The 17,443-nt window shown below is 45.6% G+C and overlaps 1 protein-coding gene across 1 annotated transcript; it reads left to right on the top strand.

Moving 5' to 3' along the window:
* Positions 1-3,346: 3,346 nt before the first annotated feature.
* On the top strand, positions 3,347-17,402 carry LOC106600753 (myc-associated zinc finger protein). Its single transcript, XM_014192358.3, has 7 exons — positions 3,347-4,467; positions 4,775-4,925; positions 8,670-9,040; positions 9,206-9,474; positions 11,182-11,245; positions 15,394-15,565; positions 15,773-17,402. Exons 1-7 carry the CDS (start codon positions 4,435-4,437, stop codon positions 16,102-16,104), a joined length of 1,392 nt encoding a protein of 463 aa, XP_014047833.1. The 5' UTR covers positions 3,347-4,434; the 3' UTR covers positions 16,105-17,402.
* Positions 17,403-17,443: the final 41 nt, after the last annotated feature.

Here is a 17,443-nt window from a genome sequence, read left to right as displayed (position 1 = left end):
TGTGGACACAACTTCTGCAAGACCTGCATCAGAAAGTACTTGAATAGCAATTACGTGTGCCAGTGTCCACTGTGTAAAAATACTTTTGATAGGAGACCAGATCTGTGTCGATACCTTTTATTTCTGAGATGGCCGCTCAGTTCAGGAAATCAGTTCAATGGAAAGCTATCAGCAGCCCAGACCAGCACCCTACTAAGTCTGGAGAAGTGGCCTGTGACGTCTGCACTGGGACGAAGCGCAAGGCACTACTTTCTTTCCTGGTGTCTTTCTGTGAGACTCACCTGCAGCCTCAGCCCTAGCCCTGAAGAGACACAAGCTGATCGGCCCCGTGGAGAGCCTGGACGACAGGATGTGTAAGAAGCATGACAGACTCCTGGAGATGTTCTGTAGGACTGACCAGGCGTATGTGTATCCGTTCTGCACTGAGACACACTACAAGGCTCACCACACCGTCCCTCTAGGAAGAGTATGGAGAAAGGAGGGCTCAGCTGGAAGCACAGGTGCAGAAGATGATTCAGGAGCGATAGCTGAAGGTTGAGGAGTTCAAACACTCCGTAGAGCTCAGCAACAGAAACACAGAACTTGACATAGCAGACGGCGTACAGGTGCTCACTGCTCTCGTGTGCTCCGTTGAGAGAAGCCAGGCTAACTACATTTAGAATGTTAACGAGAAGAAGAAAAGTGCAGTGTGGAGTGTGTATCGAAGAGCTGGAGCAGGAAATCACTGAGCTACAGAGGAGACGCACTGAGCTGGAGCAGCTCTCACACTGAGGACCTACCGAACATGTCATCCCTGTGCCCCCCCCCACTCACCCAGGTCCAGGACTTGTCTGAGATCAGTTTTCACAGTGCTCTGTGTGGAAGGGGTGTGAACAGAGGAGTGAGGAGCTCTTTGTCTCAGCTGGAGGAAAAAGTGAGGGGGGCTTTTTCTGAGCTTGAGGAGAAATGTCTTAACCGAATGGGGAAGTTTCCTGATTTGATGCTGAAGAAGATGCAGTGGATGTGACTCTGGACCCTGATACAGCAAATCCCAGATTCATCCTCTCTGAGGACGGCAAAACAAGTGAAAGATTAATTCACAACAAATAAAACTTTACCTTATGAACTACAATATGATCCAGAGGTGGCACCACAGGTTCAAAAGTATGTATTTTCTGGGGCCTGGAGTTTTCTCCTGATCTGATGTCCTGGTCAGGTAAAACTCCTATTCGTAGGCTATTCTGGAAAAATAAGTATTTTCAACTTTCATTTAGAACTGAAAATGAACACGGTTTCAACGTCCGGAAAATACTTATTTTTTTAACGTCCGGAAAGATACCTTTTCAGCGTCCTGGAAAAGATGTACACTGAACAAAAATATAATCACAACATGTAAAGTATTGGTCCCATGTTTCATGAGCTGAAATAAAATATCCCAGAAATGTTCCATATGCACAAAAGGCTTATTTCTCTCGAATTTTGTGTGCACATTTTTTTACATCCCTGTTTGTGCGTGTTTTCCCTTTTGCCAAGATAATCCATCCACCTGACAGGTGTGGCATATCAAGAATCTGGTTAAACAGCATGATCATTACACAGGTGCACCTTGTGCTGGGTACAGTAAAAGGCTCTAAAATGTGCAGTTTTGTCACACATAATACCACAGATGTCTCAAATTTTGAGGGAGTGTGCAATTGGCATGCCGACTGCAGGAATGTACACCAGAGCTGTTGCCAGAGAAATGTCATGTTAATTTCTCTACGATAAGCCGCCTCCAACGTTGTTTTAGAGAATTTGGCAGTACGTCCAACCGGCCTCACAACCGCAGAACACATGTATGGCGTTGTGTGGGCAAGCGGTTTGCTGACGTCATCGTTGTGAACAGATGGTGGTGGTGGGGTTATGGTATGGACAGGTATAAACTATGGAAAAATAACGCAATTGCAATTTGACTGCACAGAGATACCGTGACGCGATCATGAGACACATTGTCGTGCCATTCATTCACCGCCATCACCTCATGTTTCAGTATGATAATGCACGGCTCCATGTTTCAAGGATCTGTACACAATTCCTGGAATCTGAAATCGTCACAGTACTTTCATGGCCTGCATACTCACCAGACATGTTATCAATTGAGCATGTTTGGGATGCTCTGAGTCGACGTGTATGACAGCGTGTTCTAATTCCAGCAACTTCGCACAGCAACCCCCAAGTGACGAAAGCATTCCACAGGGATGCTGGTCCATGTTGACTCCAATGTTTCCCACAGTTGTGTCAAGTTGGCTGGATGTCCCTTGGATTGTGGACCATTCTTGCATTCTTGATGCACACTGGAAACTGTTGAGTGTGGAAAAACCTAGAAGTGTTGCAGGTTTTGACACAAATCGGTGCACCTGGCACCTACTACCATACCCCGTTCATAGGAACTTAAATATTTTGTCTTGCCCATTATTCACCATCTAAATGGCACACATACACAATCCATGTCTCAATTGTCTCAAGGCTTAAAAATCCTTCTATAACCTGTCTCCTCCCCTTCCTCTACACTGATTGAACTGGATTTAACAAGTGACATCAATAAGGGATCATAGCTTTCACCTAGATTCACCTGGTCAGTCTATGTCATGGAAAGAACATTGTTCATAATGTTTTGTACACTCAGTGTATTTATCACAGAACCACCAAGAAATGAAGAGTGACATCAAGGCTGTCTTTTAGGGCTTTTATGTAGCTCTGCAATGATATTATGAAAAGACAGGACAGGAACACATCAGTCTTCAATGCACAAGTTGTTCTTTCTTGCTCAGTGTTTTCAAGGACTGAGAAGAAAGGGGGCTACGAATAGTACCAGGGTGCTAGCAGGTGATGTAAGCACCCAGATTAAATAAAATACATTAAATGAACTAAAAACAGAAGAAGGTATCTTCCAGCCACTGTAGCTGCCTCCTAAACATCAATTGGCACTACCAGTAGTGCAACAAATGAAAATATAAACCAAAAGTTAAGTTCCTGGAGATAATAGCAATCTGATTCCCCATCCTGTCTAAACGGGGCTTGGGCCACTGACCATTAACCTAGATGTTCTGTTCTGCTTGTGTACTGTTCCAGTAATTTGAAGTTTGATGGAATAACCATTGTAACTCTCCTACAACAGTCAAATTTGCAGCAGCATTATTTTACGGCCAGAGATGCAGATATGAGTAAGAAGTCCAGTATCTCTGGAGCATTAGCCTACCTCACTTCTAGCCTTAACGATCTATTGAAAACAAAAACATTTTTGTCATTTTGATGTATATTCCTATTACTATGAAGCTGTTGCACCTGAAGCATGTATATTTACCTTTAAGATGCGTGTGATCTTGTTTTATTGCCTTAATACATTTCTATTGATGTCACACAGTTGGGTATTCTCAATATTATCTCACTATAAGGTTGTTGTGATATGTAAGTTTGGAGTTGGGCAATCTTACGCAATTCTATTGCATTACTAGCTGTTGATAAAATATGTATTTATGTCGGCCGAACTCGCGGGGGCAAGAAGACGGATGCACAGGTCTATTGAAAACAGCGCACGCCACTGAGGAGACGGGAACCGAGAGGAGGGTGCATAAGCTACACTAAATACGTTCCCTTTAAACAGGGGACACGGCGGCGGGGGATAGATAGAGAGGGGAGAGGAGAAGAGATTTAAAAAAAATAAAAGGAAGAAAGACAGCGAGGGTGGGAGGGAGAGAGAAATAGAAAAAAAAAAGAAAGATGTCGTCCTCTCGTTTGAAAAGCCGAGGCGAAGCTTTGGATTGCGGCCGATCGGGGACTCTCTAGTTAGGGACACGATTTTACGCAACACCGAGGCTTTGGAATTCACCACCGCTTTGGCCTCTCGGAGCTATCGAAATAAATAACTCTTCGTCCACGTATTTACAAACAACTGCGGACTTATTATTATTACTTTTTATACATTTTTCGTTATTTGTAATAACCAAATTTTGCATGGATTTGAGAATAGGATTTAATCTTAGGCTATAATATAAATATACAATGTAAATTGCATTGTAAATGCATCATTAAAAGCATGCATCAACCATTTTGTCGCATTTTAGTTATAATATCATGTTGCATCCTTTCGTCCCACACCATATAACATTTTAGTTGAACATTATCATTACTGTCATATATTGTCATATAGCTGACAGCCTTTCAAAATTGATCATTCATCTTCAATAATAATTTATGCTATTGAATGCACCGCGATTTAAACTTTCCCCCGGAGATATTCACCTTTGATATTTGAAACTGCAGAGAGGAACTAGGTAGACTGCAGACATTATAGCAGGTGGAGTGATTCATCAGTTGGCCCCAGCCTATGGTTGGTTGGCCCCTAAGTCTCAGGCGGATATATATTTCTAGTTTTGACTCTTGGACTAAAAGTATCTGACATCATCCTGCTTCAAAATGGATTCTTCTTGGAGTAACTTTCTGTTTCAGGTAAGTTTGTGTGTGTCTAAGAAAGATATAAATTGTGTTTAGTGTCTCACTCATTAGAGTGCTATGGATGCAGAAGTGAATGCACTTGGGATCCTGGGATCATACACATGCTTATTATGTTTGTGATGTCACATAAGTCTTAAGCTGACAATTTGCCAACTGTGCCCCTTACAGATTTGTTGTAGTATTGATTATGAGGGCAAGAGTGAGAGCTTGTGTGTGTTCTGACTGGGGTCAAAGGTGGCATGATCACCCAATGATGTGTATTTCAAGCCTCAGCAGCTAATTCTTGCTCTCATTTCCCCAGACTCCGCCCTCACAGACCCAATCCGAGACAGCCCTCCAATCAGAGCTGCTTCCGGACATGACTGGCTCCGCCCAGAACCCCCCTACAGAGCACATAGCCCCGCCCCCATCCACAGTGGACACAGCCGCCCTGAATGAAGAGCCTTTACCTGGTGAGCATGCAGGTTCTATATCCCAAAAGGCACCCTATTCCTTATATAGTACACCACTTTTGACCAGCAGCCATACGGCTCGGGTCAAAAGTAGTGCACTGTGTATGGAATAGGGTGGCAGTTGCCATTTGAGATACAGCCAGGATCAGGTACAATTTACTCAATTGATCAATTCTACAGTCTATAATGATAATATTAGAATAATAATATATGCCATTTATAAGACACTTTTAACCAAAGCGACACACATACATTTTTGTATGCGTGGTCCCAGCGGAAATCGAATCCTGGCATTGCAAGCGTCATGCTCTACTGACTGAGACACGGAGGACCACTATGTTTATTCAATATTATTCTAATTCAATAAACACATGGAATCCACAATAAACTATTGGATAGGAGGGGAGTGGAGGGGCAGAGAGAGTTTTACTTGTTGTCAGGAGTCACAGCTGCTGCAGACTCAGCGGAAGCACCTTGATGTCCTCTCTTTACATATCAAAGCTGAAAACAAGCACATACAATCTGATATCTCTTCAGCCCCACCCTGAACCATGGGATTTCTTACCTCAGGAAATAATGTCCTTTTCACACTCCCTGTGTCTGTTGCATATGTTTGTGACAGACAGAGAGGGGCGGAGAGAGAGAGGAGGACTAAAGAGAGAGGTTGTGAGAGAGATGAAAAGACAAAGAAATGTAATAAAAAAATACTGAGTGAATCGTCTACATCTGTGATGGTGAGAGCAGTGCAACAATGCTACATCACAGTTTCTGCCCAGCACGCACATAATGTTCTGAGAACCACACACTACCGTTCAAAAGTTTGGGGTCACTTAGAAATGTCCTTGTTTTTGAAATAAAAGTACATGTTTTACCCATTAAAATGACATCAAATTGACCAGAAATACAGTGTAGACAGTGTTAATGTTGTAAATGACTATTGTAGCTGGAAACGGCAGATTTTTTTATGGATATCTATATAGGCGTAGAGGCCCATTATCAGCAACCATCACTCCTGTGTTCCAATGGCACGTTGTGTTAGCTAATCCAAGTTCATTATTTTAAAAGGCTAATTGATCATTAGAAAACCCATTTGCAATTATGTTAGCACAGCTGAAAACTGTTGTTCTGATTAAAGAAGCAATAAAACTGTCCTTCTTTGGACTAGTTGAGTATCTGGAGCATCAGCATTTGTGTGTTCGATTACAGGCTCAAAAATGTCTAGAAACAAAGAACTTTCTTCTGAAACTTGTCAGTCTATTCTTGTTCTGAGAAATGAAGGCTATTCCATGTGAGAAATTGCCAAGAAACTGAAGATCTCGTACAATGCTGTGTACTAGTCGCTTCACAGAACAGCGCAAACTGTCTCTAACCAGAATAGAAAGAGGAGTGGGAGGCCCCAGTGCACAACTGAGCAAGAGGACAAGTACATTAGAGTGTCTAGTTTGAGAAACAGACACCTCACAAGTCCTCAACTGGCATCTTCATTTAAGTAGTACCCGCAAAACACCAGTCTCAATGTCAACAGTGAAGAGGCGACTCTGGTATGCTGGCCTTCTAGGCAGAGTTGCAAAGAAAAAGCCATATCTTAAAAGATTAAGATGGGCAAAAGAACACAGACACTGGACAGAGGAACTCTGCCTAGAAGGCCAGAATCCCATTCATTATTGGTTTTGGGTGTGTTATGCCAAGGCCAGTGTGACAACCCACAGGACGGTTGACCCCCAGGGCCAGGACTGAGCAGTCCAGCACCTAGGATTGCCTAAATAGGTATCTCCCCTGACGTGGGCATGTTTTCAATACCGACTCCTTTTGTCATACTGTATTCCATATAAGGCATGCAGACCTTATGAAAGTTGCCCAGTATATACCTTTAATCTTGGATGGCAACAACAACTGCCCGAGTTACACCAGGAATGCACAATCCCTCCATCAGTGCTCAGACTGTCTGCAATAGGCTGAGAGAGGCTGCACTGAGGGCTTGTAGGCCTGTTGTAAGGCAGTTCCTCACCAGACATCACCGGCAACAACGTCACCTATGGGCACAAACCCACTGTCGCTGGACCAGACAGGACTGGCAAAAAGTGCTCTTCACTGACGAGTCACGGTTTTGTCTCACCAGGGGTGATGGTCGGATTCGCGTTTATCGTTGAAGGAATGAGCGTTACACCGAGGCCTGTACTCTGGAGCGGGATCGATTTGGAGGTGGAGGGTCCGTAATGGTCTGGGGTGGTGTGTCACAGCATCATCGGAATGAGTTTGTTGTCATTGCAGGCATTCTCAACGCTGTGCGTTAAAAGGAAGACATCCTCCTCCCTCATGTGGTACCCTTCCTGCAGACAATGCCACCAGCTATACTGCTCGTTCTGTGCGTGATTTCCTGCAAGACAGGAATGTCAGTGTTCTGCCATAGCCAGCGAAGAGCCCGGATCTCAATCCCATTGAGCAGGTCTGGGACCTGTTGGATCGGAGGGTGAGGGCTAGGGCCATTCCCCCCAGAAATGTCCGGGAACTTGCAGGTGCTTTGGTGGAAAAGTGGGGTAACATCTCACAGCAAGAACTAGCAAATCTGGTGCAGTTCATGAGGAGGAGATGCACTGCAGTACTTAATGCAATGGGTGGCCACACCAGATACTGACTGTTACTTTTGATTTTGACCCCCCTTTTTTCAGGGACACATTATTCAATTTCAGTACTTCAGCATAACATTTGCTACAGGTTTCCTCATGGTTCTATTTAAAGTCATGTTCTCAAATTGTTTCCGAGAATATTAAGAAAACTTTCCATAAAAAAAACACAAGAAAACTTTAGTAACGTTCAGAGAACGTTATTTAAAACCATATACATTCCGTTCTCAGAATAAACAAAACTCTTTCTATCCTCTATCTTATTAAGTGTGTTGGCCGCAGCAACTAATTGGCCACACCTGATCTTAATGAGTGCTTGTTTCCTTTGAAATGGGGTCTGTTTGAAAAGACAACATTTTGAAAAAAATTTCCATTCTAGTTCATCCTGGTGGCACAGTGGACTAATTCTATAGATAGAGAACAGAAGATCATAGGTTTGAACCTCACTGACGTTGTGCCATAATCAAAAAGAAATGTGTTTGCATGTTTAATGCCTAAGCAAATTTACTTCCATGTGTCCTATCTATGTTTGGATTTCAAAACAGTTAACCCAAACTAAGTTAGCATTAAAAGTTTTACAGAAACATGTTCTCAGAACGTTATTTAATTACCATCAAATGACCAATAATTTCCCTTCTCAGAACGTTAATAAAACCTTCCAGAAAAACCTTCAGGAAACCATAGTAAAATGTTCTTAGAACCTCCCTGCAATGTAAAAATTAACGTTCACAGAACAGGCAAAATGTTCACTTCTGTTCTCAAAACGTTTAGAAAGCTTTGCGTTTTACCGGTCAGGGGTCAAGAAACTTATGGCTTCATTCCCAGAACCAATGGGAAATCAAAAACGTACATTCCCACAACTTCCAAAGAACCAAATGTGCTAGCTGGGTGGTCATTCACCAGATACTTTCATCCTAAACAACTTACAGTATACAAATGTAGAGGGACCCAATAGCTTACTTATTCAGTATGTGGGACCCATGTAGGAATCCAACCCACAAACTCTACCCTTAGTTCCCTTTCAGGAGTTACGTTCTCTCACACTTTTGTTTTCCTCTCTTTCCCCTCTATCTTTCTCTCTCTCTCTTTCCGCTCTCTTTATTTCCCATCTGTCCTTTAGAGAAGGCCGTCTCCAAGCCTGGCCGGCCGACACACATCTGCGCCACATGTAACAAGCAGTTTAAGAACAACTACAACCTCCGGCGCCATCAGTCGGTGCACACTGGCATCAAAATGAAGGACAGAGCAGCCAGAGAGAGGGAGGACGGGAGCAAGGGAGGAGGAGGAGGGGGGCGGCAAACAATCCCTCTCTCCCTCCTCCACCTCTCTCTGCCCTCTCATCCTCCTCCCGCAGAATCCCTCCCCCAACCCTCCCCACTCGGAAACCAGGAGAGCCAACCTGTTGCGGTGTCCATCGCCCCAGCGACCGTCACCATGGCTGCGCCCCAGGTGCTCCAAGCTGCAGTTGTGGTTGCCGGGACAATGGTACAGGTTGGTTGGTGCCTGTTTTCTCATAATTATTGAAGAATCATTTGCTGCTCCCTATGCCGTTCTCGCTCTCTCCTCGCCTACTATATTGCGCAATGTAGCCAGAGTAGCTATACGTACCCCACAGCCAGCACTAGCCAACTGTCCCTTTCTTCTCATCAAACCTAGAACCAGAACCAGGGGCCTCAACCCTACCCCAACCCTAGCCCCAACCAGGTGAGGAAGAACCATGCATGTGAGGCCTGTGGGAAGGCCTTCCGAGACGTGTACCACCTGAACCGCCACCGGCTTTCCCACTCGGACGAAAAGCCCTACCACTGCCCCATCTGCCAGCAGCGCTTCAAGAGGAAAGACCGCATGAGCTACCATGTACGCTCACACCAAGGAGGGGTGGAGAAACCTTACGTCTGCCCCCACTGCGCCAAGGGATTCTCACGGTGAGAAGGGGGATGACTGGGTTGTGGGGGGTTCAATTGTGTAACAAGTATACACACATGCACAAACAGTACCAATTAAAAGTTTGGACACACCTACTCATTCCAGGATTTTCTTTATTTTTTCTATTTTCTACATTGTAGAATAATAGTGAAGACATCAAAACTATGAAATAACACATATGGAATCATGTAGTCACTAAAAAAGTGTGAAACAAATAAAAATATATTTTATATTTGAGATTCTTCAAAGTAGCCACCCTCTGCCTTGTTGACAGCTTTGCACACTTGGCATTCTCTCAACCGCTACATGAGGTAGTCACCTGGAATGCATTTCAATTAACAGGTGTGCCTTGTTAAAAGTTAATTTGAGCCAATCAGTTGTGTTGTGACAACGTAGGGGTGGTATACAGAAGATAGCCCTATTTGGTAAAATACCAAGTCCATATTATGGCAAGAAACAACAGTCCGTCATTACTTTAAGACAGGTCAATCCGGAAAATGTCAAGAACTTTGAACATTTCAAGTGCAGTTGCAAAAACCATCAAGCGCTATGATAAACTGGCTCTCATGAGGACAGCCACAGGAAAGGAAGACCCAGAGTTACCTCTGCTGCAGAGAATGAGTTCATTAGGGTTACCAGCGTCAGAAATTGCAGCCCAAATAAATGCTTCACAGAGTTCAAGTAACAGACACATCTCAACATCAACTGTTCAGAGGAGACTGCGTGAATCAGGCCTTCATGGTCGAATTGATGCAAAGAAAGCACTACTAAAAGAGGCCAATAAGAAGAAGAGACTTGCTAGCAATGGACATTAGACTGGTGGAAATCGGTAATTTGGTCTGATGAGATTTTGTTTCCAACCGCCGTGTCTTTGTGAGATGCAGAGTAGGTGAACAAATGATCTCCGCATGTGTGGTTCCCACCGTAAAGCATGGAGGAGATGGTGTGGGGGTGCTTTGCTGGTGACACTGTCTGTGATTTATTTAGAATTCAAGGCACACTTAACAGCATGGCTACCACAGCATTCTGCAGCGATACGCCATCCCATCTGTTTTGCGCTTAGTGGGACTATAATTTGTTTCTTAACAGAACCATGACCCAAAACACACCTCCAGGATGTGTAAGGGCTATTTGACCAAGATGGAGTGCTGCATCAGATGACCTGGCCTCCACAATCACCTGACCTCAACCCAATTGAAATGGTTTGGGATGAGTTGGACCGCAGAGTGAAGGAAAAGCAGCCAGCAAATGCTCAGCATATGTGGGAACTCCTTCAAGACTGTTGGAAAAGCATTCCAGGTGAAGCTGGTTGAGAGAATACCAAGAGTGTGCAAAGCTGTCATCAAGGCAAAGGGTGGCTACTTTGAAGAATCTCATATAAAATATATTTCGATTTGTTTAACACTTTTTTGCTTACTACATGGTTCCATATGTGTTATTTCATAGTTTTGATGTCTTCACTATTATTCTACAATGTAGAAAATAGTAAAAATAAAGAAAAACCCTTGAATGAGTAGATGTGTTCAAACTTTTGACTGGTACTGTATATGTACATGCACACATTTGTGAAATTAGTCTGGAGTTCTAATAGAATTCAGTTCTAACTGACGTCTGTTGTGCAAGGGTAGATCTATCGACGAGAAATTACCGATAAGACACAGATAAGACACACGTGGGGTCTTAATCCTTTCTCCTGTCTGTTCCAGACCCGACCACCTCAACAGTCACGTCAGACAGGTGCACTCCACTGAGAGACCCTTCAAGTGCCCGGTAATCCTCTTCTTTCTAACTCACTTTTAACTCTTTCACTCTCTTTTTCTACTCTCTGCGTGTATTATTGACCCCCCGCAATGAATCTGTCTCGATCCATTTGTCACAGTTAATAAGTCACTTGCGATATCTCAGATGGGTCTCGCCATACAGATCAGCTGTTTACAAAATTGCAATGATTGGCCAGATGGTGGCGCTATAACAAGCGATTAAAATGCTAACTTTGAAAGGTCATGCCCCTCAACCCGTTTGACCTAAAGTCATTACATTTGGTACATAGGTCCCGGCTCACAAGGAACACATTTTACTCAGGGACGCATAAGGTCCGTCATGATGGATTTTACGCTATTTTGGATTTTGTGAAAAACACTACTCATTACATTACATTACATTTAAGTCATTTAGCAGACGCTCTTATCCAGAGCGACTTACAAAATGGTGCATTCACCTTATGATATCCAGTGGAACAACCACTTTACAATAGTGCATCTAAATCTTTTAAGGGGGGGGGGGGGGGGTTAGAAGGATTACTTTATCCTATCCTAGGTATTCCTTAAAGAGGTGGGGTTTCAGGTGTCTCCGGAAGGTGGTGATTGACTCCGCTGTCCTGGCGTCGTGAGGGAGCTTGTTCCACCATTGGGGTGCCAGAGCAGCGAACAGTTTTGACTGGGCTGAGCGGGAACTGTGCTTCCTCAGAGGTAGGGGGGCCAGCAGGCCAGTGGTGGATGAACGCAGTGCCCTTGTTTGGGTGTAGGGCCTGATCAGAGCCTGAAGGTATGGAGGTGCCGTTCCCTTCACAGCTCCGTAGGCAATCACCATGGTCTTGTAGCGGATGCGAGCTTCAACTGGAAGCCAGTGGAGAGAGCGGAGGAGCGGGGTGACGTGAGAGAACTTGGGAAGGTTGAACACCAGACGGGCTGCGGCGTTCTGGATGAGTTGTAGGGGTTTAATGGCACAGGCAGGGAGCCCAGCCAACAGCGAGTTGGAGTAATCCAGACGGGAGATGACAAGTGCCTGGATTAGGACCTGCGCCGCTTCCTGTGTGAGGCAGGGTCGTACTCTGCGAATGTTGTAGAGCATGAACCTACAGGATCGGGTCACCGCCTTGATGTTAGTGGAGAACGACAGGGTGTTGTCCAGGATCACGCCAAGGTTCTTAGCACTCTGGGAGGAGGACACAAGGGAGTTGTCAACCGTGATGGCGAGATCATGGAACGGGCAGTCCTTCCCCGGGAGGAAGAGCAGCTCCGTCTTGCCGAGGTTCAGCTTGAGCTGGTGATCCGTCATCCACACTGATATGTCTGACAGACATGCAGAGATGCGATTCGCCGCCTGGTTATCAGAAGGGGGAAAGGAGAAGATTAATTGTGTGTCGTCTGCATAGCAATGATAGGAGAGACCATGTGAGGATATGACAGAGCCAAGTGACTTGGTGTATAGCGAGAATAGGAGAGGGCCTAGAACAGAGCCCTGGGGGACACCAGTGGTGAGAGCGCATGGTGCGGAGACAGATTCTCGCCACGCCACCTGGTAGGAGCGACCTGTCAGGTAGGACGCAATCCAAGCGTGGGCCACGCCGGAGATGCCCAACTCGGAGAGGGTGGAGAGGAGGATCTGATGGTTCACAGTATCAAAGGCAGCAGATAGGTCTAGAAGGATGAGAGCAGAGGAGAGAGAGTTAGCTTTAGCAGTGCAGAGAGCCTCCGTGACACAGAGAAGAGCAGTCTCAGTTGAATGCCCAGTCTTGAAACCTGACTGATTAGGATCAAGAAGGTAATTCTGAGAGAGATAGCAGGAGAGCTGGCCAAGGACGGCACGTTCAAGAGTTTTGGAGAGAAAAGAAAGAAGGGATACTGGTCTGTAGTTGTTGACATCGGAGGGATCGAGTGTAGGTTTTTTCAGAAGGGGTGCAACTCTCGCTCTCTTGAAGACGGAAGGGACGTAGCCAGCGGTCAAGGATGAGTTGATGAGCGAGGTGAGGAAGGGGAGAAGGTCTCCGGAAATGGTCTGGAGAAGAGAGGAGGGGATAGGGTCAAGTGGGCAGGTTGTTGGGCGGCCGGCCGTCACAAGACGCGAGATTTCATCTGGAGAGAGAGGGGAGAAAGAGGTCAAAGCACAGGGTAGGGCAGTGTGAGCAGGACCAGCGGTGTCGTTTGACTTAGCAAACGAGGATCGGATATTGTCAACCTTCTTTTCAAAATGGTTGACGAAGTCATCCGCAGAGAGGGAGGGGGGGGGGGGAGGGGGAGGAGGATTCAGGAGGGAGGAGAAGGTAGCAAAGAGCTTCCTAGGGTTAGAGGCAGATGCTTGGAATTTAGAGTGGTAGAAAGTGGCTTTAGCAGCAGAGACAGAAGAGGAGAATGTAGAGAGGAGTGAGTGAAAGGATGCCAGGTCCGCAGGGAGGCGAGTTTTCCTCCATTTCCGCTCGGCTGCCCGGAGCCTTGTTCTGTGAGCTCATAGTGAGTCGTCGAGCCACGGAGCAGGAGGGGAGGACCGAGCCGGCCTGGAGGATAGGGGACAGAGAAAATCAAAGGATGCAGAAAGGGAGGAGAGGAGGGTTGAGGAGGCAGAATCAGGAGATAGGTTGGAGAAGGTTTGAGCAGAGGGAAGAGATGATAGGATGGAAGAGGAGAGAGTAGCGGGAGAGAGAGAGCGAAGGTTGGGACGGCGCAATACCATCCGAGTAGGGGCAGAGTGAGAAGTGTTGGATGAGAGCAAGAGGGAAAAGGATACAAGGTAGTGGTCGGAGATTTGGAGGGGAGTTGCAATGAGATTAGTGGAAGAACAGCATCTAGTAAAGATGAGGTCAAGCGTATTGCCTGCCTTGTGAGTAGGGGGGGAAGGTGAGAGGGTGAGGTCAAAAGAGGAGAGGAGTGGAAAGAAGGAGGCAGAGAGGAATGAGTCAAAGGTAGACGTGGGGAGGTTAAAGTCACCCAGAACTGTGAGAGGTGAGCCATCCTCAGGAAAGGAACTTATCAAGGCGTCAAGCTCATTGATGAACTCTCCAAGGGAACCTGGAGGGCGATAAATGATAAGGATGTTAAGCTTGAAAGGGCTGGTAACTGTGACAGCATGGAATTCAAATGAGGAGATAGACAGATGGGTCAGGGGAGAAAGAGAGAATGTCCACTTGGGAGAGATGAGGATTCCAGTGCCACCACCCCGCTGGCTCGATGCTCTAGGGGTATGCGAGAACACGTGGGCAGACGAAGAGAGAGCAGTAGGAGTAGCAGTGTTATCTGTGGTAATCCATGTTTCCGTCAGCGCCAGGAAGTCTAGGGACTGGAGGGTAGCATAGGCTGAGATGAACTCAGCCTTGTTGGCTGCAGACCGGCAGTTTCAGAGGCTGCCGGAGACCTGGAACTCCACGTGGGTCGTGTGCGCTGGGACCACCAGGTTAGAGTGGCAGCGGCCACGCGGTGTGAAGCGTTTGTATGGCCTGTGCAGAGAGGAGAGAACAGGGATAGACAGACACATAGTTGACAAGCTACAGAAGTGTTGTTTCTTGTATTATTGTCTCCTGTGTCTTTAGAGAACTGTTTCACTTTGATATCCTTTTTCTTCTGTCCTGATTTTCTCTTTCTTTTCTTCTGTTAACTAGATATTCTTTGTTGTTCTTCGTTAGCTAGCTAGCTTCTTCCAAAAGAGTCCCTAGCAACTGCTTAGCAACTGGTAAACAATTCAGCTTGCTAAGATAACTACAATTTTATGAAAAATAGTTATTTTTCAAAAGCCTATCTTCTTTGTTTGTTGCTTGTTTTTTCTCCTATTCAGTCTTGCAGTTTTCTTTTGCTTTTTTCCGATGTACTTCACTCTAAAAACCATGTAAATTTCAATATTTGTAGGAGCTCATTTTTCAGCTGCTGCTGCTGCTACTCCTCTGGCACTGAATAACCGATCTGCACGAAACTGCATCATTCGTGGGGGACAACATTTTAACTCTTGCCTTGTTCTTTCTCCCTATTTTCAAACTTGTTTCCTGTCATATGTTCCTTGCTTCTCTGTGTACACTGTATGAATTTTTTTTATAGGCAATTTAATGACATTGACCTGCCTAGCTTCTAAAATATAATGGCGAAGAAAATTGTCAAGATGTCCAAGATTGAACAATGGTTTTGTGTGTGTGTGCGGGCGTGTGTGCTACACAGACCTGCACGTCTGCCTTCGCCACTCGGGACCGTCTCCGTGCCCACCTGATTCGCCACGAGGAGAAGGTGCCGTGCCACATCTGTGGCAAGCTCCTCTCTGCCGCCTACATCACCGATCATATGAGGGTCCACAACCAATCACAGCACCACGCCTGCCACCTGTGCAACCGCAGTGAGTGGACTTCCATGTTCTTTTTTAAATTTGTGAAAGGAGAGGAGAATACCTGTGTAACGGAGGTGGTTACACAGGTATCCCTCTCTCATTTCTCATCTCTCATATGTCCTCTTTTGTTCCTCATCTTTTGTTTCTCGCCTTTTCTTATTTCTCAATGCTCTCCCTCCCTCTCTCTTCCTCCCTCTCCCTCTCATCTCCCTCCAGGCTTCACCACCCTCACCTATCTGCGTGTCCACGCTCAGAAACATCACGGCCAGGAGTGGAAGGAGAGCGGCGGGACGCGGGGCATGTTCGGCGGGGCCGGTGCTGGCGGGGTGCTGCTGTGCCAACTGTGTGGGGTGCAGTGCAAGACACCCACCCAGCTCCAGGGCCACATGGGCACCCACGCCGTCACCCAGGTCCAGGGCGCCCCCAGCCCCAGCAGTAGCCCCGCGGGGACCGGTACCATGGCTGTGGCCGTGTCTCTGTCAGGCAGCTCAACCGTGGGCCTGCTGGTCACTGACTGCTCCAGCATCGCCCCCCAGCCTCTCAGCTAGCAGCCAGGCCCATTGGAGAGAGGGAGGGGGAAGGGGGAGAGGGGATGGAGGTAAATGGATGCCGTGGAGACTGCAGTCAGGACAGCTTGAAAGAGGAGTGGATGTGGCTCGGGGTGAAATTTATCCTAAGTACAGATGTACTGTAGGATCAGTTTCCCCTCCCCCAATCCTAACCATTAATGGGGAAAGTTAAATACTGGCCCCGGATCAGCATATAGGGGCATTCACCCCCCAGGGCCCCATTTCTTTTTTTACCTTTATTTTACTAGGCAAGTCAGTTAAGAACAAAATCTTATTTTACAATGACGGCCTACCCCGACCAAACCCTAACCCAGGCAACACTGGGCCAATTGTGGGCCGCCCTATGGAACTCCCAATCACAGCTGGTTGTGATACAGCCTGGAATCAAACCAGGGTCAGTAGGACTGAGATGCAGTGTCTTAGACCGCTGCGCCACTTGGGAGCCCTTTGTATTCGATCCTATTTAAGATGTTGCTGTTGTTTACGCAACAGTCACTTTATCAACTGCCATTGGTGGACACGAGAGAGAAGAGGAAAGGAGAGATCGTGGAATCCCCTTTTTTTTAAATGAAATTCTACTGAACGAAAGAGAACGTTTTCCGGTTCAATATGCCACTTTTCCATTCACATAGAACCCAAACTCCCATAACGATGTTTGGGATTTTACAAATGCATCACTATTTATTTTCTTTGGAAATATTGATTATACAGTATATGATCACCCAGACGTAGTTTGAGCTGTGGTCCTACATTGGCTTTTTGCTTTTTAAGATGAACAGTATTCGCAAGAAAGGACTGTTGCCTTTTCAACAGAAACATGTCATCACCATGTAACTTTACCCTATCACTTATAGACAGATAGCATCAAATGGGTATTTATTTGTCTGTATATTTGGCTACTGAATGCTCGTCTTTCTTTGCTTCCTATGATCTTGTTGTTATTATTCTGGATGCTCTGATTTTTAATTCTCTCAAAGTTGAATTGGTCTGAAAAGTATTTGTACTTTTGTGACACGTTTTTGTGAGATTGCATTCTAGACTGTTCTTCTGTTGATTTAGAATCTCCTCTGTTAATGTCACTGTATTAAAGCAGTAGTATGTATAACCTATATGCACTTTATCTGTGAACATGTACAGCATCTGATATCAGAGATGCAGTAGAATAGAAAATGATTATTTCTCTGGAGAAAAATGTAAATCTTATTTAACATTTTTTTTGTTGTTGTCTCTATATAGATGTAGTTATGATAATCTGAATAGAGATTCTATGAACCGTTGATCTATTGTCCATGGCATTGTTTACACCAGTGGTCTAACC

Source organism: Salmo salar, chromosome 03 (assembly GCF_965601325.2).
Source record: "Salmo salar chromosome 03, fSalSal1, whole genome shotgun sequence".
Classification (NCBI taxonomy): domain Eukaryota; kingdom Metazoa; phylum Chordata; class Actinopteri; order Salmoniformes; family Salmonidae; genus Salmo; species Salmo salar.
This window is presented reverse-complemented; position numbering and strand designations above follow the sequence as displayed.

What these genes read in the sequence shown, in the direction of transcription:
- LOC106600753 (XM_014192358.3), top strand. Translation starts at nt 4,435, where the DNA reads ATGGATTCTTCTTGGAGTAACTTTCTGTTTCAG. An exon ending in TTGCCGGGACAATGGTACAG is followed by an intron (nt 9,041 to 9,205) that starts GTTGGTTGGTGC and finishes CATCAAACCTAG; the next exon opens with AACCAGAACCAGGGGCCTCA. An exon ending in CTGCCACCTGTGCAACCGCA is followed by an intron (nt 15,566 to 15,772) that starts GTGAGTGGACTT and finishes ATCTCCCTCCAG; the next exon opens with GCTTCACCACCCTCACCTAT.